This window comes from Eschscholzia californica, unplaced genomic scaffold (assembly GCF_041429995.1).
Source record: "Eschscholzia californica isolate CP2 unplaced genomic scaffold, dmEscCali1.0.p SCAF_1, whole genome shotgun sequence".
NCBI classification, from domain to species: domain Eukaryota; kingdom Viridiplantae; phylum Streptophyta; class Magnoliopsida; order Ranunculales; family Papaveraceae; genus Eschscholzia; species Eschscholzia californica.
In genome coordinates this window covers 27,056,185-27,082,773 of record NW_028238198.1, presented here as the reverse complement: position 1 = coordinate 27,082,773, position 26,589 = coordinate 27,056,185, and the positions used below count along the sequence as shown (strand labels likewise).

At 36.5% G+C, this 26,589-nt stretch overlaps 3 protein-coding genes and 1 pseudogene across 5 annotated transcripts in view; 1 reads left to right on the top strand and 3 right to left on the bottom strand.

Moving 5' to 3' along the window:
- The window catches only part of LOC147565629 (uncharacterized), an 85,092-nt gene extending 76,517 nt beyond the window's left edge, over positions 1 to 8,575 (bottom strand). The window contains exon 1 of the mRNA XM_086652135.1: positions 8,142 to 8,575. The gene's annotated coding sequence lies outside the window, so the exon portion shown is untranslated. The remainder of the gene's footprint in view (positions 1 to 8,141) is intronic.
- Positions 8,576 to 10,252: 1,677 nt separating this feature from the next.
- DCP2 (decapping 2) lies at positions 10,253 to 15,365 on the bottom strand. 2 transcript variants are annotated; one of them, XR_015230244.1, is made up of 9 exons: positions 15,046 to 15,365; positions 13,963 to 14,114; positions 13,404 to 13,531; positions 12,635 to 12,733; positions 12,207 to 12,359; positions 11,017 to 11,117; positions 10,860 to 10,927; positions 10,502 to 10,700; positions 10,253 to 10,430 (listed from the first exon to the last, which is right to left on the bottom strand). XR_015230244.1 is itself a non-coding variant. In XM_086652134.1 (8 exons), exons 1-8 carry the CDS (start codon positions 15,123 to 15,125, stop codon positions 10,552 to 10,554), a joined length of 930 nt encoding a protein of 309 aa, XP_086508260.1. In that variant the 5' UTR covers positions 15,126 to 15,365; the 3' UTR covers positions 10,253 to 10,551. The 2 variants fall into 2 exon arrangements, 1 of the variants encoding a protein (XP_086508260.1); XM_086652134.1 differs by having other exon boundaries at positions 10,253 to 10,700.
- Positions 15,366 to 18,251: 2,886 nt separating this feature from the next.
- Positions 18,252 to 20,250, top strand: LOC147565627 (ubiquitin-like protein 5 pseudogene; annotated as a pseudogene). Its single transcript, XR_015230243.1, has 2 exons — positions 18,252 to 18,606; positions 20,057 to 20,250. The product of XR_015230243.1 is annotated as a ubiquitin-like protein 5 pseudogene (transcript).
- A 2,535-nt stretch (positions 20,251 to 22,785) lies between these two features.
- On the bottom strand, positions 22,786 to 24,955 carry LOC147565626 (GATA transcription factor 11-like). Its single transcript, XM_086652133.1, has 2 exons — positions 24,439 to 24,955; positions 22,786 to 23,697 (listed from the first exon to the last, which is right to left on the bottom strand). Exons 1-2 carry the CDS (start codon positions 24,625 to 24,627, stop codon positions 23,056 to 23,058), a joined length of 831 nt encoding a protein of 276 aa, XP_086508259.1. The 5' UTR covers positions 24,628 to 24,955; the 3' UTR covers positions 22,786 to 23,055.
- Between the last annotated feature and the right edge of the window lie 1,634 nt (positions 24,956 to 26,589).

Below are 26,589 nucleotides of genomic sequence, written 5' to 3'. Positions count from 1 at the left end.
GGAAATAATGAAATTATTCAAACAGGTTAGCATTAACATTCCATTACTAGATGCAATTAAACAAGCCCCAGCTTACGCTAAGTTTCTAAAAGACTTATGCACTAGGAAGCGTAAGATGAATGTGCATAAGAAAGTTTTCCTCACTGAGAAGGTTAGTTCTATCATTCAAGATAATATCCCACCAAAGTACAAGGACCCAGGAAGCCTTAGACTACCTTGCACCATAGGAAATTTTCAAGTAGAACGTGCTTTACTGGATCTAGGTGCCAGCGTCAACATTCTTCCTTACTCTGTGTATTTACAGTTGGGATTAGGATAGATCAAACCAACCTCTATGGTTCTTCAGTTAGCAGATCGCTCTATTAGACACCCGCGTGGTGTTGTTGAGGATGTCCTGATTAAGGTTGGGGAATTCATATTCCATGTTGACTTCATTATCCTAGACACAGAACCTGTCCATAACTCTAATAGTCAAATCCAAGTGATACTAGGTCGGCCATTTTTAGCTACATCAAATAATGTCATATATTGTAGAAGTGGTATTCTAAAGTTGTCATTTGGAAATATGATTGTAGAGATGAATATTTTTAATGCTGGACATCACCCTGATGACGAAAACGAGTTTAGTGAGTTGAAATTGATAGACTTATTAGTTCAGGATGCATTACCGACCACTCTGGTAAGGGACCCATTAGAGACTCTGTTAGAATTGTTGGGCTTAGAAGTTGATGATGAGGGTAGTAGTAAGGAGATAGATACTGCACTAAGGTCAGAGCTAATTGCTTGGCCAGCCACAGAGACACCACTTAAGTCAATTGTTGATTCTGAGACGACACTCGAGCCACTTCTAGATGAACCAAGAGTTGAGCCTGTAGTATCTCATGTGCCTAAATCTTCTGCTCAACTTACCCATGATATTATGTTGGAACAAAATAAATGAGAAGATGAACTATGGCTAAGGGAAATGAGTGACGACTCACTCGATGTAGGTGGAGCCCTAGAGTTCTTTAAGGACACTGATGACCCAATAATGAGAGAAATTTTAGAAGGTCTGTCTGAATCTTTACCTGAGTTACAACCTAAAGAGCATGGACCTAATGTAGTGGCTAGGCCCAATGATCCTATTTTAGAAACTCCTAGTTTGAGTATAGATCCAAGTCTTATGGAGAGTCCTATAGGTTGTTTTGCACACTTAGTGATTTTACAATCATCTAAGTTTGGGGATGGTATCTTCTCCCTGAAAGTCTCTCTTGTTTTGTCATACTACTTCATAGAGGAGAATTTAGGCCTCACTAGTGATTTTGTATTCTGGGTTGATCCTCAAGTTTTTCGATTATTATTTTATGGAGAGTCAGTAGCCCCTCATCCAGTAGGTTTTCATTAGCTTTTCTTCAGAATCCTCATCGTCTGGCTGAAGACGTTAAACTTAGCGCTTTTTGGGAGGCAACCAAATATAGGACATCCGAATCTGGTAATATCCTTCTCTCATTCCATTATTTTTGCATAGTCTTCAGAACATTGAGGACAATGTTCGGTTTAAGTTTGGGGATGGGGATTGAATTTTTGTCCTTCATTTCAAAAATTAAAAAGGATCAAGTTTTTAATTTTCTAGATTTGTGAATCTAGTTATTTTTGCTTGTTAATAGTTATAAAGTCTAGTTGATTAGACTGGCTGCTTGCTAAGGGTTTGTTCATGAAAGTTGAGTCTTGAAATTGTCTATGCACCAGCCATGTGAGTGTTCGATAGGAGAATAATAGACACTTCTGAGAGAACCTGATTAATCATTAGTGGAGACTTAACCCGTGTGAGAATCAGAGCCTTTCTTTTAGCTTTGAGTGATCTCTTCCGCATTAATTCCGAGTAGAATGAAGAGCTACTCAACCTCGCAATACTAAAAAGAACTCAGATGATCTCCTGAGTTTAAATTTCAGAACCACTAGGGGTGTCATCAGGAATGCGAACCTTTCTCTTGTAGTCTAGGAAACACGGTTAGAAAGTAGATCAGGTGAGAAGAGTAGGTTAGCTTCTCCATCCCGCATTAGTGGTTGTTTCCTTTCTATGAGATAAAGTCGTCCATCAAAAATTCTAGTCCAGTTTTTGTAATGTGTTGAGTTTTCTTTCATACTCATACTCACAAATTGAGTGAACCAATTCTGAGTGATTTGAATTTTTGAGTGTATGACCATGAGGCAGAAGTCGAGGCGAAATGTATTAAGACGGTAATCGAGGACTTGTCTGTTCAGAACCGAAATTATATTCACAATGGCTGGTCACGTGCACTTAGAGTCTTGATTACTAGTGAATGGATTTTTAGCTTTTAGATAGTTTGATTGGCTTAGATTGCATTTCTATTAACCCTCAAAAATCTCCTGGATAAACAATTCCGGATCATGTATTTTTTACACCCTTCTTGATTTTTGAAATGTTGAAGTTTGTGGGTAGATTCACTACAAATCCTCACGAGACACAACTCGTCCTCTAGGGGTAACTTAGGGGTTTAACGGCTTGTTGCACGTGCTAAGTGCAATCGTGATTCCTTACGAAAGTGGTGAATTAGGTTTAATTTTATTTTTCTGTTTTGCTCGAGGACTAGCAAAATCTAAGTTTGGAGATGTTTGATGAGACATGAAAATGTCCCATCTGCGTCTCTTAATTTGGACAAGTTAGTCTATCTAGGACAGGTACTCTCATGAATTACTCCTTTTTCTACTCAGGTACCTTTTTCAGAGTTATGGGTGCAAAACGGATATAAGTTGGAGAAAATGCAGACTAGGGGTATTTTGGTCATTTGTTGATTCTGATTTCATGGTCAAGATTTGTGCTCGGATGGAAATTAGAGTCCAAGACAAACCCGTAGCGAAAACGGAAGTCAAATCGGAGTTCGGATGAGTAAATTAGAGCGAGTCAAAGTTCGGGTCAAAATTGGTGGACTAAGAGTCAAGAAGGACACGTGGCGCGCATCCAGGAAATACTCGGATGATCCAGAAATGAAGCGGGCCACATTCGGTTATGGTCAGGAGTTCACTAAGCTATTAACCATCATCTTCTTCCTCTTCTCTGTTTTCTAAAACACGTAAGTTATCAAAATAAAACAAAAACCGACTCGATGGATTAAGCAACCGACTTCTAAAAATCAAACAACCGACTTGCAGATGATTTGAGGAGCAAGGAAAGGAGTCTTTCGACACTATATAAGGAGAAGAAACCGAGAGAAGGAGATCATCTCTCCATTGAAGCAAAACCGTGAGCTAGAGAGAGAGGGAAAATTTAGTAGTTGGTCCTGTTTCTTCTTCTTCTTCATTATTCTTCTCTTTGTGAGAGAGAGAGAGAGGTTTAGGTTGAAAGAATTAGAGAGAGAGAGAGAGGCTACTGTTTTGTAGAGAGAGAAAAAGATTGAATTATTTGTAAAATCTATTAAAATCATCTTTTTCTTCTTCTTCCTTTTCTGTTTCTGTTAGAGAGAGAAAGAGAGAGTTATAGTATTGTTTTAGAGAGAGAAAGAGAAAGGTTAGAGTGAGAAAGAAGGAGAAAACAGTAGAGAGAAAAAAACCAGTTGAGGAAAATAATTTTCCCACAGAGAAGTATATTCCGAGAAGACGAGAATATTACTTTCCCTAAGAGTCTGTTTGGCTGCACATAGTGAAATTTCGTGAAAAAAAATGTTTTCTTCTCCGATTCTTTTTCTTTCTTTAATGTTATTATTTTTCTTCTCTTTAATCGTTATTATGCTCTCATCCATCATGAGTAACTAACTTTCCCGATCTAGGGTTAAGGTTAAGCTTCAGTTTTGTGTGATTTTCTGACTTAATCACTTTTAAATATTTTTACTTAAATACTTTGATTTCTTCGCGTATCTTTCACGATAACCCCTTTCATTAGTTATACTTATGTTCGATGTTTCATATTTAGGCTTTAGATCTTTAATGTTTCATGCTTACGTTTGATATCTAATAGTTAGAGTACCCGTGATTTTACGTATCGAAATTGAAAGTTTTAAAGTAAGTGTTCTAAAAAGTCAAAATCATCCGAGGTTGGTTATTTTTCCTTGAGTTATATAAGAAGAAGATCTGAATTTCAGAATTTAGAAGGCATACTTGCTAAAGTGGATCCTGAAACCCTAGATTCTCCCTTCTCATAAGTTTCCCGATTATTAACTTTTTATTGTTTCTGTTTTAGTTATTTCACTTTAAAAACAATCTTTAAAAGAGGAAATTGCCATAAATACAAGTTTTAGAATAGATTATACTTAGTCTCTGAGGATTCGATCCTGGTCTTATCAGGTTTTACTACTTGACGCCCGTATACTTGCGGGTGTACCCTTTTTGGACATATCAAGTTTTTGGCGCCGCTGCCGGAGACTAATAGCGGATTTATTCAAATCTTGTCTCTATTTTTAGTAATTTTTACTTTTTGAATTCTTTAACTTGCTTCTCAGTTTTCTTTGGTGTACAGAACACTAAGGATCAAAAGAGGAGGTGCAACAAGAAGAAGGACTCAAAAGGAATTTTCTAATACATATAAAAAAATAAAAAATAAACAGAATCGCTTAAGGGAGGTAATTTTTCTGATCACCCACGAATCTCCTGTAAGTGGGTAATTGTGTGAATTTGTTTGCCTCATTGTTTTGCCGAACTATTTAGTGTAAGCATTTTAGTAAGGGCACAAAACCCAATTACAAGATAGGAGTTCGGATTTCATCACCGTTCTCTTGCCCATTTAGGAAACAACATTCGCAATCATAAGCCTCGTTAATAATTAAAATCTGATTTAGATAGTGACCCTAGGGTATCGAGCTCATAAGACTTTCATAAACAACTCGGGAACTCGATTTTTATCTAGGCATTCTCAGAGGAAAGTGTGTGAGCAATTCTTGTCAAAAAGGTCGCCTCGAGAAGAGGAAACGTTTGCCAAAGGAAGACGGCTATCACAACGTTCATCGTTGGTTGTCTTCCTGGAGAATTGTTTACCGACTACTCTGATCGAGTAACCTTTATAACAGTCAGAGTTCTAGTGTTGTGGCGAAATAGGAGGTGTCGAGATTATTAGGCAAATCTGACAAGTCATTCACTAAATCTATATCTAATAACTTGTTGCTAGATTCTGTTTAGGTTGCTTGGTGGGGTCAGCTTGATTGTGTTTGTTTCCTTAGGATCTTCGTAGTGATTCCGTGGTTTTCGAAAAAAAAATAGTCTATTTGTTTATGTGGTCATTGGTCTCTAGTTTATGCCCGATAGATATCGTGATCAGAGAGGTCGTTTCATTAGTAGAGAAACTCATTTAAGTCTTCTAGAAAAACCCTCTGTGAGTGACACTATGGGTGATATTGAACCAAGAACGGGAAGGAACCCAACCTATGACACTCAAGGATTACATGAACCCCACTAGAACGTGTCAGCCATCATGTATACGGTTGCCTCAGGCTACAACTCACTTCGAGTTGCCTAATAACCTAGACAGCTCCTACTTCGCCACAACACTTTGTAAACGGTAAAATGTCTACGGGTCGGAAAGTCTGACAGTCAACGGGTCGACGGTCAAAAGTCTTGTCGGGTTGGGTCGGATGCTTCGGGGACCGGCTACGTGTCGAAAAGAATCTGCACACAAAAAGAGAGAAGAGATCGTGAAGCCTCTGGGACACCGGGATGGTGCCGGCCTAAGGGGGCTCCGACGGTCAATTCAGATACTCGATCAAATATAAATAAGAAAGTCAAAGTGGGCAATAGAAGGGTAACCGTCGTCGGAGTGCTTAGGTGTCGCGGCTCGTGAAGTTGTCGGAACAGATCTCCACGGTAGTGATTTACTTACGGTAATTAAGAGGGTGATGGTAATGAAGTATTGTCGTTAACTCGCTGGTCGTAAAGGAGACTTGAATAAGGTGCTGGTCGTAAAGGGATCAGCAATAAGGTGCTGGTCGTAAGTGGATCGGACGGTGAGAATCGTTGGATGGATGATGACGATACGCCTAGCGTCTTATCGCTAGGTGAGTGATGCGGTGAGGAGGTGGCCGTATTAGGATGGTGATACGGCCAGCTAGTTACTGCGAAATGGTGTTACGGCCAGCTAGTTACTGCTGGATGAGAGGTATATGAGACTTGAGAGCTTTCTTATGCGATAAGGTGGTGGTGGTAATGGTGTCGATACGACTAGCCGATTACTGTTCAATTCGGGACTACCAAGCTCGTATCTCCCAACTTCTAAGACGATGAGTCAGAGACTTTGGAAAAGTGAAGAGCTCTTTGAGAGGCTTATCAAAGGGAATGGTAGTGAAGATGGATTACTCGAGTATTGCTGTCGAATATTGGATGCCCTTGTCTGAGTTTTGCTTCTCGTATTTATAGTGGTGGAGAGGGATTGCCTCGATGACAACCAGCTAGTAACCGACGTATTTATTCCGTGTCATTACTCCTGAGAGATACGCTAAGGGCTAGAGGATCTGACCGTCAGATGAATATTTGAATTTCTCGAGGGACGGCTAAGATGTTACCGCGTGTGCGGTAAGCTACTGGCCGGTAACGCCCGTCTTTAAGTGGCAGATACGGAATATTTACCACTAGTGCGGTTATGGATTGCGCAATAACCCTCTGGCCGTAAGATTGCCTAGTACTGGCAGGTGGCTATCGCGTGACACGTGTCAGATACACTTAGTGCCAAGCGGGTATGGATTCGGTGACCGGAGTAGCGACTTGGGCCATTATCGGGCCTTCTTATTTAGCCTCGCGGGTTTTACCCTTACAAAGCGGTTGTTCCTTTATTCTACAGGCACCTCGTGGGGCGAATATTTATCCATACACACTTGAACTCTGACTGTTATAAAGGTTACTCGATCAGAGTAGTCGGTAAACAATTCTCCAGGAAGACAGCCAACGATGAACGTTGTGATAGCCGTCTTCCTTTGGCAAACGTTTCCTCTTCTCGAGGCGGCCTTTTTGACAAGAATTGCTCACACACTTTCCTCTGAGAATGCCTAGATAAAAATCGAGTTCCCGAGTTGTTTATGAAGATCCTATGAGCTCGATACCCTAGGGTCACTGTCTAAATCAGATTTTAATTATTAACGAGGCTTAGGATCGTGAATGTTGTTTCCTAAATGAGCAAGAGAACGGTGATGAAATCTGAACTCCTATCTTGTAATTAGGTTTTGTGCCCTTACTAAAATGCTTACACTAAATAGTTCGGCAAAACAATGAGGCAAACAAATTCACACAATTACCCACTTACAGGATATTCGTGGGTGATCAGAAAAATTACCTCCCTTCAGCGATTCTGTTTTTTTTTCTATTTTTTTATATGTATTAGAAAAATTCCTTTTCAGTCCTTCTTCTTGTTGCACTTCCTCTTTTGATCCTTAGTGTTCTGCACACCAAAGAAAACTGAGAAGCAAGTTAAAGAATTCAAAAGGTAAAAATTACTAAAAATAGAGACAAGATTAGAATTAATCCGCTATTAGTCCCCGGCAGCGGCGCCAAAAACATGATATGTCCAAAAAGGGTACACCCGCAAGTATACGGGCGTCAAGTAGTAAAACCTGATAAGACCAAGATCGAATCCTCAGGGACTAAGTATAATCTATTCTAAAACTTGTATCTATCGCAATTTCCTCTTTTAAAGATTGTTTTTAAAGTGAAATAACTAACACAGAAACGATAAAAAGTTAATAATCGGGAGACTTATGAGAAGGGAGAATCTAGGGTTTCAGGATCCACTTTAGCAAGTATGACTACTAACTTATGCAATTCAGATCTTCTTCTTATATAACTCAAGGAAAAATAACCAACCTCGGATGATTTTGACTTTTCAGAACAATTACTTTAAAACTTTCAATTTCGATCCGTAAAATCACGGGTACTCTAACTATTAGATATCAAACGTAAGCATGAAACATTAAAGACCTAAAGCCTAAATATGAAACATCAAACATAAGTATAACTAATGAAAGGGGTTATCGTGAAAGATACGCGAAGAAATCAAAGTATTTAAGTACTTAAAAGTGATTAAGTCAGAAAATCACACAAAACTAAAGCTTAACCTTAACCCTAGATCAAGAAAGTTAGTTACTCATGATGGATGAGAGCATAATAATGATTAAAGAGAAGAAAAATAATAACATTAAAGAAAGAAAAAGAATCGGAGAAGAAAACACATTTTTTCACGAAATTTCACTCTGTGCAGCCAAACAGTCCCTTAGGGAAAATAAGTTTCTCGTCTTCTCGGAAAATACTTCTCTGTAGGAAAATTATTTTCCTCAACTGGTTTTTTTCTCTCTCTACTGTTTTCTCCTTCTTTCTCACTCTAACCTTTCTCTTTATCTCTCTAAAACAATACTATAACTCTCTCTTTCTCTCTCTAGTAGAAACAGAAAAGGAAGAAGAAGAAAAAGATGATTTTAATGGATTTTATAAATAATTCAATCTCTTTCTCTCTTTACAAAACAGTAGCCTCTCTCTCTAATTCTTTCAATCTAAACCTCTCTCTCTCTCTCACAAAGAGAAGAATAAAGAAGAAGAAGAAGAAGAAGAAGAAGAAGAAGAAACAGGAACAACTACTAAATTTTCCCTCTCTCTCTAGCTCTCGGTTTTGCTTCAATGGAGAGATGATCTCCTTCTCTCGGTTTCTTCTCCTTATATAGGGTCGAAAGACTCCTTTTCTTGCTCCTCAAATCATCTACAAGTCGGTTGTTTGATTTTTAGAAGTCGGTTGCTTAATCCATCGAGTCGGTTTGGGTTTATTTTGATAACTTTCGGTTTTTAGAAAAAACAGAGAAGAGGAAGAAGATGATGGTTAATAGTTTGGTGAACTCCTGACCATAACCGAATGTGGCCCGCTTCGTTTCTGGATCATTAAATTATTTCCTGGTTGCGCGCCACGTGTCCTTCTTGACTCTTAGTCCACCAATTTTGGCCCGAACTTTGACTCGCTCTAATTTACTCATCCGAACTCCGATTTGACTTCCGTTTTCGCCTACGGGTTTGTCTTGGACTCTACTTTCCATCCGTGCACAAATCTTGACCATGAAATCAGAATCAACAAATGACCAAAATACCCCTAGTCTGCATTTTCTCCGACTTTTATCCGTTTTGCACACATAACTCTGAAAAAGGTACCTGAGTAGAAAAAGGAGTAATTCATGAGAGTAACTGCCCTAGATAGACTAACTTGTCCAAATTAAGATACTCAGATGGGACATTTTCATGTCTCATCATCTGTACATTAAACTGATCGTGAAGTTGCTTGATTTGGTGAGGGTTCATCGAGTTGTGTCTGTGTTAATCTGCAGGTTTATACTTAGGACTGCATTATAAATATCAGTATTAAAGCAATTAGTAATCATATCAAGGTTTCAAGAGTTATTAGTGATAAGTTGGGCGACCCATGTAAGGTTAAAGCTGTTATGGTTTGTAATAGGGGTGGATGGTTTGGGATCCAGTAGTCATGCCAGATATTGATATGTGTTCCTTTTTAATGTCCCAGAAAATTAAGTTGACACCCTGATCGTAGTGTTTGCTAATCGATTTTCGGGGCCAAGAATGGTTAGGTTTCGGATTATTAGGTTTGTGCTCTTTAGGAAAGTCTTTGGCTTTGAAAAGTTGAACCCATAACGAGCTGGGGTTTTTTATGATACGCCAAATAATTTTACTGAGAAAAGCTTGATTGTCAAGACTGGGAATACGAAAGTCTAGTCCTCCTAGTTTAAGACTGGGAATACGAAAGCCTAGTCCTCCTAATTTGCGAGGACGACAAATGGAAGACCAGTTGATTCTATTGAAATTGGTTTTCCCCCCACCAGAAAGTCCTTTGTAAGGACTCGATACTATTGCTAATACCTTTGGGGATAGCAAAACACTGCATTTGGTATCGGGGAATGATTGCTGCCATATTTGAAACGATTGCCCTTTGGATTGATTTTCAAAAGGAGGGTTGGACCTATAATAAAGCGTTGAATGTTGGTGACGAACAAATCGAGTGCATTTTGGCCCCTAAACCAACGTTTTTACTTTGCGATATAGTCTCTGATTTAACAGAGCTTTTTGTTCAAACTTGAATATTTCATTTTTGGGCATCTAATTCGAGTGATTTTGGATTTTAGGGCACAACTTTCTGGCTAAATCCAAAAGCAGGTTTTAATTGTAGCTAAAGAAGTTCTGCTTTAGTATCACGTCATTTCTGGAGATACCAAATTGATTTCATATTCATCTGATGCCTAAAAGTGAAATCAATTTCATGTAGATATTTAGAAATTCAAACATAGCAAAAGAAATATAAATTGTGTTTCTCACTTAAATATATCCTTTAGCAAATGTAAATTTACGTACATAACAGCGTGTGCTTTCTGCTACAAATTAAAAGGAAATGTAAAACACAGTACTTTTTCTTCTCTTGCCAGAAAGTCGTTGTGCATAATGATAACCAACAGCGTGAAGAACATCCATCCCTGTTTAGGGATGACGTCAATCATAGTTTAGTAGGAGTAATATTGGGTCAGACATTCAGATTCGAATTTACCTATAAAAAGACTTGGCTTAAGATGGCATAATCCAAATCCATATTTTAGGTTAAGCAGAAAAGCCAGCTTCCATTGCTTGAAATATCAAAGAAGAATTGAATTTAAAGCTTCTGAAGCTTTTCCCAGGCCCATTGAACTGATTATCTGTTGTTAGTGTGTCCTCCAACGAGCCATTCTTTGCCTTCCGCAAGCTGGTTCCTACGCAAATACACCGTGATTTTATCAACACACTACCATCATCCAAATTTGAACGACCATTGCGTTTTTTCTAAGGTTTCAATTATCAGCCGAAGCAAATATGAAGTAGGTGCATGGGTTGGCGGTAAACAATAAATTCAAATGGGGATAAAATGAAACCTTTGAAATACAAGTCGGATTTTTGAGCTGCTGGAGGTTCATGCGACGAAATCCATGATTTCAAAGACCTGTACGAAGTTATTGAATAGCATAAAACATGACTTGAAAGCATAAGAGAAAGGAAGTGTATCATAAAAATAAATGCCAGGATACTCACGTCAAGAACGGCCCAACCATATATAGCTTCAACCCGTTGACTCCACGGGTCATTGCATCGTTGCCTGCTTGAAGTTCTGAAATTTTGTGCCACGAGATTTCCTGCATGTACTAAATGAATAATGTGCCTTCTTTCCATTTTTAGACTTCGTACATTTTTCCTTTAACATATCTACCCGCCGTTTCAAAAACAAAAGTTAGTGGGTATGTTAATGTTTTATTGTAATATCCCACATTGCTTGGGGAGCGTTCTAAAATCGGACTATAAGTGCGACCTCAAGCTTTATGAGTGATGGGGCCTTTTGGCTGGCCTAGTTGTCACGGATTAAAAGTTTGGCTTGATCTTCTAGCACCGTGCTACACTTGTCTTAGCTTCCCTCCTAAGCACAAGTCTAAGCCTTCCCTCTTGTATGCCTATGTAACCTTGACTAATAGGCAAGTCCCAACACTAAGTATGCTCCAAGAGAGTTAAGCTTAAGTATGCACAAGATTCTTACAAGAGAACTTAAGCTTTATTTATTACTAAGAACTCAAAGTTTACAAGCTTTGGGCACAATTCCCACGGCACTCAACGTTATAACTCTCATGTTTGAATCCTCACTTGGATGATTACAAATGAAGGGGTTTATACTACTTGGCTTACAAAATTGACGGACACGATGGCACCACATGGCAACGATCTAATGGCTAGGAATTGTGTGGATCCTTCCATGGAAATCTCCAGAATTCTATGGAGAACTCTTGATGCTCCTCAAAATATCTCCCTTATGTCTCTAGAATGCTCCTTAAGACCCAGCACAAAAGTGTGCCAAATGAACCTAAGTCTTACGTATAAGGCAGCCGGCCCAAGATGGCATATTTCCAAATATATGGTGCTGTCTAGGCTGCTGTTGTGGGCTATGTTAGCTGTTGCTCGGCCAACATAAGCTGCTGTTTGGGGGTATTTAGGATGGGCTGTGACATAGTGGTGTCTCCCCCAAGCTTGGGTGGCAAAAGAGGGGACGGTATTGCCAAGGCTTGGGTCATTAGAGTCATATTCAAGACGAAGACAGTAATATTTTCCACGTCATAAACTATTCCGGCCGAGGAACTTAGGGGACGAGAAAGCATTTGCAGAGTAAATCCAGCAATATACACTAATCTATCAACGATCTAAATTATGGGTAGCCAAAGATGAAGAAGGGCACGTACACTGATTTCTTTTTTGGTAAGTGGAGCAAAGACGGTATCCTCCTTCACCCCAGCAATTATGTAAAGGCGCACCCTTTGTTCGCCGATTGTTACTTCAATATAGTCGTCCTTTTTCAAGAGTTTTGAAATATTGAAGCCAGTTTCTTCCAAGACCTATGTATAGGAAAAGACAAATTTAAACCATAACGACCAAAAGGAGAACAATATTTTCATAATGTTCTTCACTATTGCTTTTTTCGTGGAATTCTATAGGAAAATACACCTTAACTATAATTTTAGGTCAGAATTTTCAAGAAGAAAGATTAACAACCCAACTGCAGAGGAAATTCAACAGAAACTAATATCTGAACCTACTATAAGAAGGGAAAAGATCAAGAGTAACATAGCATAGCCCCCACTAGAAGAGACGGCATACAGAATTTTCTTACTTCACGGATAGCACATGTATAGTCTTCCTCATCTTTGTTCTTTTTCCCACGGGGAAAGCTCCAGCTTGCACCAGCCTTCCATCCCTTAACTAGTAAACACTGCACATTTCATATACATTCACCATTAACAGAAGAACACTAATAAGGCATAAATGTATTATCTCTCTCTATTTACTCAATAGATTTCAGTAATCCTTAAACAGTGCTGCTAGTTTTCAAACTGAAAACTTCTGGTTGAAAGTGACTTGCATGACAGAACTGGAGTTGACAAACAAATATGGATTATGATCATCTTTAGGGTTACCGAAAATCCGAAAGTATTTCATAAGACAAATACTAGCTTCAGGCAGTGGAAATTTTGGGTGTCTAATGACCACCAGAAGAAGACCTTATAGAGGTTAAAAATTAGAAGGTAGAACTAAAAGTTTGGATAAACTGTGGTTTTCTTTTTCCCTATGATAAAATGAACATGATCTTACTTCTCATGAAAGACATGGAGTGAAGTACTTAAAACGATTTATAGAATATTTGTAGAATGTGTTCTATAAGTTGATGATACAGTCCTTGAGATGGACATCATTCTGTCAACACAAACAGCATCGAATAATAGTTCCCACGAGGGATAAACTCCAAAGCAGAACTGAAGCGGAAACAACTTAAAAAATGTCAATTGATAACTTGTGTAGAATAGAACTTCAATAAGGATTTAAATCTCCAGAAATAATTAAAGGGAATCTATTTATTTAATCATTTCACCTTTTTAACTTACACGTTCATAAGATTCATCCAAAATGATTGCTCCAGACACTGGAACACGAACCTTGTAGGAGGTGAAGTCCTTGTATATATCATCTATGTGAGCTATATACGGTCTTAGAGCCGTACAGCTATTGAACACTAATCAATTAAGGCCAAAAAAGTACAAAACTCATTCGACATAAGTTTATAGATGCAGGAAATACGTATACACTTCATTTACGCCTTACATGTCGAACTACCCTTGCCCTACTGATATTTATGGCCTGAAAGTTCCACAGATATGAGCAACCTTGAGGGACCCATGTTAGAGAAACTGTCATATGATCACATATTGAAATCAAGAAATTCATTTTATAGCATTTAATCATTTTCATTAATATATTAATTAAACAAATGGATGGGGGGATTCTACTAGACCTATCCTGAGTTTAAGAACGATAAGAAAATGAGGAATCACTTATACGATTCATATAAGTTCGTAAGAAGTATTTTCATTTGATGCGTATAGACTACAAACAAGCAATTATATCAGTTCAGCAAAAAACAACTGAAGAAAATGCAAAGGATACTCAAAGAAGTGAATTCCCTTAAAGACATCGATTTCAGTGCCGGGTTTTGCTCAACTGAATTGTCTTCATAGAACCAATGTGCTTGCTCCACGAGAAATAAAATTCTCTCGAAAGACTCTAGGTCTTCTTTGGGGACGTTCAAAACAAACCGACTGCAAATATAAATATACATGAGAGCTAAATCAAGAAAGAAAACACAAACAAGATATAAAGTAACAATTCAACGATGTAGTTATAGATAGGAAAAGCTTCCCTGTGCTGGAATGTGTTAATCATGTGGGTATGGTCCATGGGCCTATCTCACCCCAAAAGCTAGCTCAAGAGGTCAGGCTTTCCCTCACACTTCTAACCTGACCACCACCACCTCCCACATCCAATGTTAGACCAATACCAACAATCTTTCCCTTCACACGTAGGCGTTGGAAGACTATTTTCTCCTCTACAATGGGACCAAAACTTTGGTAATAGTGGGCTCTGACACCATTTGTGGGTGTGGTCCATGGGCCTTACTTTCCCCCAAGTGGTCTTAGGCCAATCTCACTCCAATAGCTAGCTCAAGAGGTGAGGCTTTCCCTTACATTTACAACTAGACCACCCCTCCACATCCAATGTGGGACTACTAACACCAACGAACTAAACGTCATTAATGAACCAATTATAAGATATTATAAACTTGCTAAAAGCCTGAAACCTAGTTGTACTGAATTCATAAATAACAAAAATTTGCTTGAGGACTTCATAACTCAAAAGCAAAATTTGCTTAGACTTGTTAATTGATTTGAAAGAGCATTCAGCCCTAAACTTTAAACTTATTGAGGTAGACATTCATAAACTGCTCCTTTCATCTCTTTCTCACAGGATTTCACCCTAAGATTTAAACTAATTGGTTTCGAGTTCTTAAAAAAAGAATAAAAGATCTTATTTTATCAAATACATGATTGGTTGGTGTTTTTGTTTCAACATTTTGGAAGCTTAAACAACATAACCAAATAGATCAGTCATTAATGGAAGAAGGTAGGAACCCTAATTTTCACAAGAAAGAAAGAAAAAAAGAGAAATTGAAAGGGGAAAGTTAGAATAGACCTGCAGAGATCGTCTAGAAGCTCTTGAGAAGGAAGATAAGTTTTCATTGAAACGCTTGAAGATCGATGAATGCCTGTCATTGTTACCCAAATTTAGCCCTAGTTTTTTCAGTTAGTTACTCATGTAATTAGATATTCCTGGAAGAAATGAATCAATAATTAGAAGTTAGATCTCTATCTCACTCTCTATCTCTGTTCCACCAGCTTAGGGAAAGACTGGTGGGATTCTGAAACTCTTTGGGGACTAAACTGAGAGTTTGAGTGGTGTGTCTCAGTGACTCGGCTCACGGAAATTAGTTCTCGTAAACAAACACGTGTAATGGGCCTTACTATAAGTTGGATTGGGCCATAAGTGGGCATTTGAGTCCTAATTCAACATTAGATCCTATAGCCACTCCCTCTTTTCTTAGATATAGGCAACATCTACCATGATAATTACCACAAAAAGGATCCTCTTAGAGAGAGAAAGTGAACGAGAAGAAGATGATGTTGGAGATGAAAATTGTGAAGACAAAAAACCAATAGGGGCCTAAAACTTAAATGAGCGAAGATAAAGACAAAATGGTAATATTGGAAGAGGAGATTGACATTAAAGTCGATATCTTTTGATCCCGAAGATGTATTGGCACTCGGCCTTGGATCGACCTGTCTGAAACCCAAAACAAGACTTCAGACTCATACTAAACCGAAAAGTTTCAGACTGTCCAGTTTGAACTCTTTCGACTTCGGACTGGTCAGTCTGAAACTTTGCTTAAGGTCTCACACTGATCAGCCCAAGAGTAGCATTCCCGAGAATATTTTTAATGGTATTTTTGGTGTTTCTGGTTCAAGGGTTTGGAATCATGTTTCTTTCTCTCTCTAACTCCTCATCATAGATCATGGTATTTTTGGTATCAAGGTTCTCTCCATGATAGTTTTATTCTCTTTCTCTCTCTAAACCAATGTTCTTTCTCTATCTAATTCCTCATTGTAGATCGATGATGATGAGTTTGGAAACAAGGTTTTTTCCATGCCGACATAATAATAAGAAAAAGGAGAAAAGGATGAAGAAGAAGAGATGAAGAAAAAAAATTAGGATAGAGCCTGGACTAGGTGTCTCTTCAATAAGCACCCAGTCCATACTGGGTGTTAATAGGCGCCCGAACCAAATAACAATTATGTTGAATGCTTTTAGTTTCTCCCACATTAGAAGGTTAAAATTTGACTTTTCATTTAATATATAAAAAATACAAAAGGGCATCTCCACGTTTCCTCTTACGTTGTGTTTGATATCAGGAAAATAATTCCATGGAAATAAAAGAGTTTCACGGAAAGTCGTCCACGGAATTTATTCCATGGAAAAACGTCCACGGAATTTATTCCGTGGAAATAAAAGTTCTTTCGTTTGATAGTCATTTATTATTCTGTGGAATTACGAACTATATTATTTGGTTGACAACTAACTTCTACGAATATAATATTCAATTAAGAGCTTTTATTTACTCCTTATGAAGTTAAAATGACATTTTTTCTTTTATGTTACCAAAAATACATTTTCGTCTTTATGTTGTCTAAATTACATTTTTACCCTTATGTTTTCAAAATTATATTTTTACCCCTATTTTGTAATATAATTTAACTTTTTGTCATTTCAATGCAAAAATGTAGACATGCCATTTTTACAAGATAAAGGTAAAAATGTCATTCAGACCATATAAGGGTAAAAATGTCACTTTGATTTATACGACGGTAAAAATGTTGTTTTGACAACATAAGGGTAAGATGTCAATTTGATATTATAAAAGGGTAAAAATGTTCCAAAATGTCATCTTAACAACTTTGTAAACATGTCATTTGGTAAGAAGGGCAAAAATGTCATTTGCCCAATGTATAAGTAGAAGTTTATTTTGCTAAATTGTATGGGTAAAATGTCATTTAAAACATATATGGAGATAAATATTAGGTCTCAAGTATCAAAATATATTAAAATATTTTTATTTTAATTTTTGACTTTCCACGAAACTAATTCTTTGGGTGGAGCAAGGAATTAAAAGTGGGCTAATTCACGGAAATAGATTCCCTAGGGAATTAAAGCCATGAAATTATACTTTGTATCAAACGACGGAAATACCTAATTCCATAGAAATTCTTTTATTTCCATGGAAAGAGGAGATATCAAACACACCCTTAGTGAGGAGACCACTGGGGAAACTAGTCACACATGAGGGCCCAATCAATAAATAACAAAAAAAAAAAAAAAAAGATGTCAAGGTTGTGGGTTAACCGAGAGGTGACCAAAACACCCTCACAAAGCAAATCCCCAGTGGGTAACTCGAACATTTCTTCTAGTCAAAATATAAGGTTTAATTTCGTTTCGGCCCTAATTTTTTGACGAATTCGCCGTTTAACCCTCATATGTGTCGGATATTTCGACTTTTAGCCTTTAAGGATAAAAACAAAATCAACTTTTTTCAAAAATACCCATACAAGAAAAGATATGATCATTAGTATGATATCCTTCATCTTCATTCTTTCCTTCACCCCATCACATATCTCTTTATTTCTCATTCTCATTACCTTTTATTTATTCCCACTCTAACCCCATCTCACTTTATTTGCAGCAAATTAGAGAAATTTTATGAGATCTGCTAAGGACGATGAAGGGGGACATCAACACTTTGTTGTTGTTGTATTCTTCACAAATAACAAATGGCTAAAGTTGCGAGGAAGACAGAGAAGGAAAGATTTCTTTCGTCGTCCTTAATAGATGTGAGAGATTTTCTCCCAAATATGATTTAAATGATGAGAGAAAAATTGATTAGAAAGAGATATAGAGAGAGAGTGAGAGAGAAGATGGGGACCGAGAATAAGAAAAAAAGGAGAAAATGAGAAAATACATAAGAGAACAAGAAAAAAAGATAAAAAAGAAAAAGATAGCGTAACTCAGTAAAGTCGTCGGCGATTGATTAGTGGCAAAATACCATTTTTAATGACAGAAAGAAAGAAGTAACGGAAAGAGATTATCTTTAATGGAAAGGGTTATAATTGAAACAAAAATCTCAATTGTTAAGTTGATTGATCGTTAAAAAATGATCAGTTTTGAATTTTTGAAAATTAGGAGTTCACAGAAAAATTTGTCAAAATAGGAGGCAAAAAAGGAATTACGTGAAATAATTTCAGTCCCTTCTTCTCCCGTCAAGGAAAATATAAATAAATACGCGTAAGCCCTTTTTAAGGCGGTGGCGACTTTTTAAAGAGATAGGGTTTAGGTGGCGTGCGAGACTTTGCAAAATCGCAAGTAAAAAACTAGGGCTTCGTTTATTTTCTTGATTTATCAAGAATCGCAGTACAAATCGAAGATGATAGAGGTAGTATTGAATGATCGATTGGGGAAGAAGGTAAGAGTGAAGTGTAACGAAGATGATACGATCGGAGATTTGAAGAAGTTGGTTGCCTCACAGACGGGAACCAGAGCTGATAAGATCAGGATTCAGAAGTGGTATACTGTCTACAAAGATCATATCACTCTTGCCGATTACGAGATTCATGACGGCATGGGTCTTGAACTCTATTACAATTAAAGGTCTTTCTCTCTCTAAAATTACTATTATTATTATCTCTTTCTCTCTCTAGGGTTTTACTGTTTCTTGCTTATGTATATTAAGAATCAGTTTCCTTTGTTCTTTCTGATGATATCTACTTTGAATTTCTGTGTTGATGAATAAATTTTGAGAGAGAAAAGAAATTTGGGTATTTTAATTGATGCTTCCAATTGATAGTTTTGTTTCATCTATATGTGATTACCAGAATGGTTTCTATTTCTTTTGATGAAAATATGAGATAGTTGATTTGTTCATTCTTTAGGTAGAATTTAGGGGATTAGGTCTAACAATACGTTTGAAGAAACCTTCAATTGTTCGCTTACCATTTGAATTCTTTTGGGGTTATGATGTTGTATTGATTTGTTGACATTGTCCTAGTTGATTTAGTCATTGGTAGGTGGGGTTTATGTGTTTAGGTCAAGTAAGTACTTTTGTGAAAACCTTGAACTGTTTTTTTTTTTGCTTATCAATGAAATTTGTTCCTCATGTCTTCTGCCTTCCCAATTACTGTTAGATTACAAAAAATATCAAGTATTTCAGAAGATGCAGTATCGATAATTTTACCGTGTTCAATTACAATGTGATTCTAGATTGAAAAGTTATCTCTCAGCATGCTATCTAAAATTGTTTGCGTGATGCCGTGATCATATGCTGGGTAGAATGATAGGTTGAAACCGACGGAACTCCATCTTATGGTATTAACGAGTGTTGATAGTGAATTCTGAGTGTTTGGCATCTGTATAATACACAAGTTGCTTGGGGACTTTACGGTTATTTGGGAAGCTTAGATACACGAACCATAACTAAGTAAGGGTATTTTTCGTTGATGTCGTTTTGGCTTACTTCAATAATAAGGGATTATCCTTTTGTTCTAGACTTCTAGCATCTTTTATGGACACTGTAAGATTCAAACCCTGGTCTATCCGATGGGTGAAACGTACATGTTTAATCTCTTTTAGATTGCCCATTCATTTTCCATCATAGCGTGTTCCACATTCCACTCGCAATTATAGGCTAAAAAAAGAGAGTCTAGCAGTCAAATCACTTAGACAAAGTGTACGTCACTATTTTTGCTTATTTTGGATCTTTTACTTCTATTTTTTCTTGTTCGAAGAGAAATTTTTACATAGTCATGTTACTTTAAAGACTATTGTTTCCTTTACAACAAGGTGATGTGTTTATAATTGCGTAACTTAATGTTTCGTTACAAGTTCGAAGAACGGATTACATTTTGCAATGGAACAAGGTTTCTTTGCATGTTTTGTTGGTATTTTTGATAGTTTGCAAGTAAAGTTACGAATTTGCAGTGTGCAGAATTTTAAGATTAAATCTTTGATCGTTCAGAACAGTGATCATATAATTAGATGACAACGGATTTATTGAATTGTGCTGCAATAGAATCTCAACACTTCTTCCTATTTGTTTTTGCAGGATTAGTAATGAATTGGTGCTGAGACAAGTGCGCATAGATTCTCATGTAGTAGCTGTGCTAGTAAGCAATTTATGGTTTGAATATGTAAGAAATGATGTTTGATACAGAAGAAACTTGTCTTCTTTTCTTATATACTTTTCAATTTGACAAGTACAAAACTCTGTAAAAATAAAAATGTTGCTTGGCTTTGGTATTTTTTTTCTTGCTTTTGTGCCTTTCTGGTTATTATTATTATTAGGTTGTAGTCTCATTTGCCGGTTTACCCCTAAGGACCGCTAGGGGAAAGGTAAAGCGGGCAGAGCCTATTGCTATTTGGTAGTGGTATCCCTCCTCTTGGACCACCATGGTTATGTAAGTTTTGTTTATCCACACATCTTCTCAGAAACCTAAAACCTATGGAGCAAAGAACTCAAATATCGAAGAAACCCAAATTTCTTCTGTCGAAATTTTGACTTTTTTCATTATGTTATATTCAAACTCCAAGTACAAGAGATGTTTTCTTTGTTGTCAAAGTATTGTGGATGAAGGAACTTTAAAAAAGAAATAGGAGAACTATCTAAGGCCAACTAATTTTTGAGCGAGTTAGTTGATGGTTGTTTTTCAGGAAAAATTAAGGGATTCAAGAACGATATATTGGATTTGTGCGGTCGGAATTTGGTAGCATGAACAGTTGGACCTGACCTATTTCACTATCTCACTCTTAGTAACTTAGAGAAGTTAGTGGAGTTAAAAACAGTGGGGTCGAAGCATATTTGGGCCCCTTGCCAGTTTTAACTTAACTAGTCTCAACTCGGGTAACATCTCTATGTTATGGGTACACAAGTGGGGTGGAATCTTGTTTGGCCCCTAAATTTCTTTTTTGTTTGGCCCCTTGCCATTACTAAATTTTTTTAACCATTTTGTTATCTCCCCTTATAAAACAAAGAAAATTTAAGCCTCAATGATATCGAAAAATCTGGTATCCAATCCGAGTATATTTTCGATAAAGAAAAAGAGAAAATAATCCAAAACTTTTTTTTTTTTTTTTTTTTTTTTTTTTTTGTTGAAAAATAATCCAAAACTTAAGAGACTTAAATTTGTATCTGATAGTAGTTATCCTGTACACTTTTATAACATTCAAATTTCAAATATAGATATGATAGTGTCCAATGCAATATATGGGCCTAGTTTCTTCCTTTTCTTCAAAGTAAATGCAATTCTTTTGTAGTTATAATCATTTTTTAAATGAAATATTTCAAATATATTCAAACTACACATATGTTTTTAAATTGAAGATATTGTATATTTATAATCATCAAATGCATATTATCTTTTGTATTTGACAAACTTATTGACGGACATATAATATTTTGGCCACGCATTATATCTGTAGTATGTTGTCGACATTTTATAACAAGCTAAGACGTTATTACATATGTTGTCAACCGTTTGTAATAACATATTTATATATGTTGTCAACATAAAATGGCTAAAAGGAGAATATGAGAAAATATGTCGACAGTTTCAAAAGTGTCAGAAAACGGATTTGTTTTATATTAATTTTTCCGAGTGAATGTTTTCTCTACTTGGACCCAAATTTTGGAATTTGCATGCATTATGCTATGAAACAATTGATTGAAGTTAATGAAAAGTTTACCTGACTTACAATAAGTTTTGGGTTAAGTCAAATTTAGCCTCTAATTTGTGACCAATTCACCATTTCAGTTCTCAGTGGCCAAAAAATTTTCTAACTCTTTCTGCAAATAACTTTATGGACCAAAGGAATCAATTCTCTAAAAACTTAGAATCAATTAAATCCAACTCATCTCTCCTCGTCCTCATTTCATCATTTCTTTCTATCACTTCATCTCTCCCTTTCGTCACCTCATCTTCTTCGATGGAGGTGATCGGACAACCAATTTTTTATCCCTTCTTCCTTTTCTTTCTCGACTCTCTCTCTCTCTATCTCTCTACTCTCTACTCTCTACTCACTGTCTGGCGAAGGGGAGGAACCCCTTCGTCGAACATCTGGTTTATAGAACTTCGTCTGGATCTGGAACTACTAGATGGACGCCTGATGAAGGTCGACTAGAACTTCGTCTGAAGTTCCAAACCAGAAGGTTTGGAAACCAAAAGTCCGACAAATGGGCTCCTCTCCTTCGTTGGACAGTAAGAGGAGAAAGAGAGTGTACAGAAAAAGAATAGAAGAAATAGGAAAAAGAAGAGAGAATAAAAAGGAAGAAGAAGAGGAAGAGAGAAGGAAGATGAAGGAAAAAAGTTATTACTGATTATAACGTTTGAAGGTCGTCGGAAAATTGATCGATCGATAATTTCATCGGAGAATATGATGAGGCGGCAAGAAGGAGAGATGAAGGGGAAAAAGAGATTGAAATGGAGGAGAGAAGGAGAGATGGGGGAGACTTAATTGAGTTTAAGTTTTTTGAGAACTAATTCTTCTTTTGCCCCTAAGAATGTTTCACTAAAGAGCTGTAACTTTTTTGCCTGTTGAGAGCCAAAATGAACTATCGGATACTTACGAAGACCAAAACAGTGAGTTGATCACAAGTTATAGTTAAAACGGAGTTAATCTTTAAGGTTATAGGACTAGCTTTCAGATATCCCCAGGAAATGTATCGGACTCAAATGAAAATGCCCATATGCACTTTTATTCTCAAGTCTCAACCCAAGGCCGAGCTACCTACTGCTTTCAAACCTCAGCAAAGAAATGTTTTTCTAAACGAAACAGAAATACAAAAAGAATTGTCAATAAAATAAATAATCATCACACTTTTTTTTTCCTTGATTGAAACTTCAGCTAACTAACCTTCTAAACCCTAAACTCATCCTATCACTAACTTTTTTCTTCAGTATCCCTACTTGCTAAAAAGAATTTGTTAGTCTATTGGTTAACTCCTCATCTTTTTCTCATTTCTATACAATAAACTAACTGTAACTGAAAAAAACCTATCAAAAATGATAAAAAAAAACCCACAAGTAGGAAGGTTTACTCCATCTCTACCTAGCTCTTGATTCTCATCTCCAGTACCTTCTTGTGAGAGTTGGAGTGGAGTTCAGGGACAAATGTTGGACTTGCTGCAGGCCTGTACTCGGGGAACAGACGGCCCGATTTGTAGCGGACACCACAAGCGTTGCAGAGTGTCTTGGGCCCTAATGGGCCTTCTCTCCATTGAGGAGTCTTTGTTATCTCACAATGCAAACATTTTCTAACTGCAGCAATGGATGGAACAGTATCTTGATCCACTGGGCTTGACAGAAGTGGGTCTATCTTCCTTCTCTTATTCCTTTTCATCTTCTTTGATGATCGTTTGGATTTTGATGATGAAACGGGTGGTGGGCTTATGCTACGAGCACGGGCTTCGACAAACATGTCTGCATTAAGCGAAATGTTTTTTTCACCGGAGTAGGAGTCACTGCTTTCCAAGACAGATGTTGGGCTAGAAGATTGAAACTGATGAGAATCATTGTTGTTGTTGTTGTTGCCGTTCTGGTTATCAATGGTGGTGGTAGTGGTGGCGGTAGTGGTGGTGGTGGTAGTGGTGGTGGTAGTGGTGGTGGGGGTGGGGTTGAGCTTCGTGCTTCCAGTAGAGAAAGAGTCATCCATGAAGGTTGGGAGCCAATCCAGTGGAGGAAACTCTTCGTACTAACAAAAGAAGAGAAGACTTTAGTGAAGAAACCAAATAAGCAAATGTTAACAAGCAGATGGGCTTTAATAGTATGACATAGCCCAATTCCGCCATTAATCTCTCTAAGCCCATTAACTTTGGGCAAAATTAGGCCCAGTAAGATGTACAGGGCCCATTCAGTACTAGGGCTTTGTGTTGTAAGTTAAGACGTTAATTTGAAGCCAATCAGATTATGAAACTATGACGTCATAAATCAAATCCATATAGTTAAACTGGATAATGACATAATGTTAAATTTACCGTAAATACATGTTAACTCGGACGGAAATAACGGTATCACAAATAGGAAACTCTCAAATGAAATTGAAACCCCTAAAATAACTCCAAACAAAAAACAGAGGACTGAGTCACAAATTCACTGTTTCTAGGGTTTAGGAGACAACCACTCTAGTAGGCTAATCTAACATTTTCAATTAAAGAAAAAAAAACAAGCATAATCCAGGTTTCACTAGCTAAAATAAGAATAATGCTAGCAAACAACAAAAACTAGACAAACTCTAACGAAAAATCAGACGTTGATTGTAGTAATTTGTGTTTCTGATTATTCTTATTCATTGAAGTCCGAATCACAGCAAGCCACGTAAGTGTAAAAGAAAATGGGAGCGAACGAAAATTGGGTTTATTATTTTAATCAAATCAAAAGTTTAACTAATGAAAGAAAAAAAAAAAAAAAAAACAGAGTAAAAATTAGTACTTACAGGAACTGAGAAGCAAATATCAATGGGATCCTGCTGTGGTAGGGAGCTAAGACCTTGAAAATTGTCAAAACTTCCCCCACCCACTTGAACATCCTCCACTGGGACATCAAGTAAATCATCAAAGCCATCAAATAAACCATCACAATCACTAGTTTTCATTTCAGCACTTAGGGTCTTCTGACTCCTCATGGTTTTTCCCCCAAAAAAGGTAGAGAGAGAAAGGGTAGAGAGAGAGAGGGTAGAGAGAGAGAGGGTTGCAAATGAAATATGAATGGTGAAAGAGACTCAAGTAGAGTTGCTATATTTTCTTTTCTTTTTGTTTGTTTCAAGAATTAGGGTTTTTTTATTTGGTGGGAGAGGATAGATAAAAGTCTCCTAAAGAGTGATATAAATGGGATGGGTTTTTCTTCTAGGTTAAGTATTTTGGATATGAAAATTTGATGAAGAAGAGGAAGTAATAAATATGGATACGAGGAGAAGAATATAAAATTGGATTTGGGGATTCTCTCTCAATCTCAAAAGGAGAAAACGTGTGAATGAGGTGTAAGTATCTTTTTATTTCTGGCAATGCCAACTCATATTACCGTGTGTGTGATTTTTTTTTATGGGAGTGCATCCCAGCAGTTATTAGATTGTCGCCTAAAACCTTTTTCATCATTCAACTACGTTTCACATTTAATAAGACAAGATATAAAAATGGGGCTACCAATACCGAGGGGAGGAAATTGGTTTTGTTTATGGTGGTTTTTTTTTTATTATAGGAAAGTACATTTTTTTTTATCATTCAGACGAAGTTTCTTACATTTGATTAGTATGTCGGAAAAGTCTTTCAGTAACTTATTCGTTGTATTACCAATAAGGTTATCTGCATTTATTTAATTGAATTTTCAAAAAGTCGGTAAGAGTATCTTATTTGTTCTAATTTGTAAACTTTATAACTGATTTGAACAAAGAAAACGGTATACAACGATGTATAATTTGTTAAAATTCAACAAAGAAGAGTATCTTCTTCAGTAACTTTATATGTCAACAAAGAAAAAGAAAAAGAAGAAAACGGTATACAATTTGTTATTGTGAAAACGGGTTTTTAGGTTAAAAAAATGTTTGATAAAAGAATCAATGTGCCTCTTTTAGTCTTTTGCCTTCTTAATTCATGAAAACTAATTTATGGAGTAATTCATTTAATATTGGAGTAAGGTCAATCTTTTGCCACCTATATTGTGATTAATCTTGATTTGCTCCTTAACTAATTGTATTCCTTCATTAGGGGAATAATTAGTTTCAACTGTCTTTCTAGAACAGTGTCATAGGATCATACCAAAATCAATTCCATTTGGTAAGTCAAGATTTGGTCTTTAGTGACATGAGTATTTTGTCAAAGAATAATTTTGATGTGGATGTCAAGATTCAAATGCACCTCCACCTTTTCTTAATTTTAATGTGGATCAATTTTATCATTAAAACCCCTTATTAAAGCTGCAGCTAATAGTTCATCTTTTCCAGTCTGATTTTTATGTTATGTATGGTCATTTGTTGAAGTAGATTCTCTTTTTATTAGACAAAATTCTTTATGTGAAATGAACAATCTTTCAATAATATATTGAAACTAATTACATAACGGCTGAGATAAAAATATCGGTGGATGGTAAAGAATTTTGTTCAATGTAGCAAATAAGTATGATTAATTTATTCTTTATTTTTGTTGATTTTTCTAAGTAAAAATTAGTTAAATATTGAGTATTAAAAACAATATTACATCAACTTGTATTCTTTCTGTTATAAAATTTGGACACTTAATCCATTATTCTATTTCTTTATTTAGTAACTGTTAACTGGGAAAATAAATCATTCAAATCGATGTACGATAATCATCCATGGTGCGAAGAAGGAAAATTTGGTCAAAACTCTCTATAATTTTTTTTTTTTGGTGAAAAATGATTAGTCAATCCTTGTTAGTCTTCAGCTCCTTAGAGCATCTCCAATGCAACACTCAAATTGAAAAACTCAAAGTACCACCTAAGATTTTTTGAGTTTTTGTGAAAAACTCTCTCCAATGCAACACTCAATTTAGATCACAAAATGACGTAGCATCATTTAATGTTGAGATATCTCAAGAAGAAACTCAATATTTGAGATTTCTTTTGAAGATAT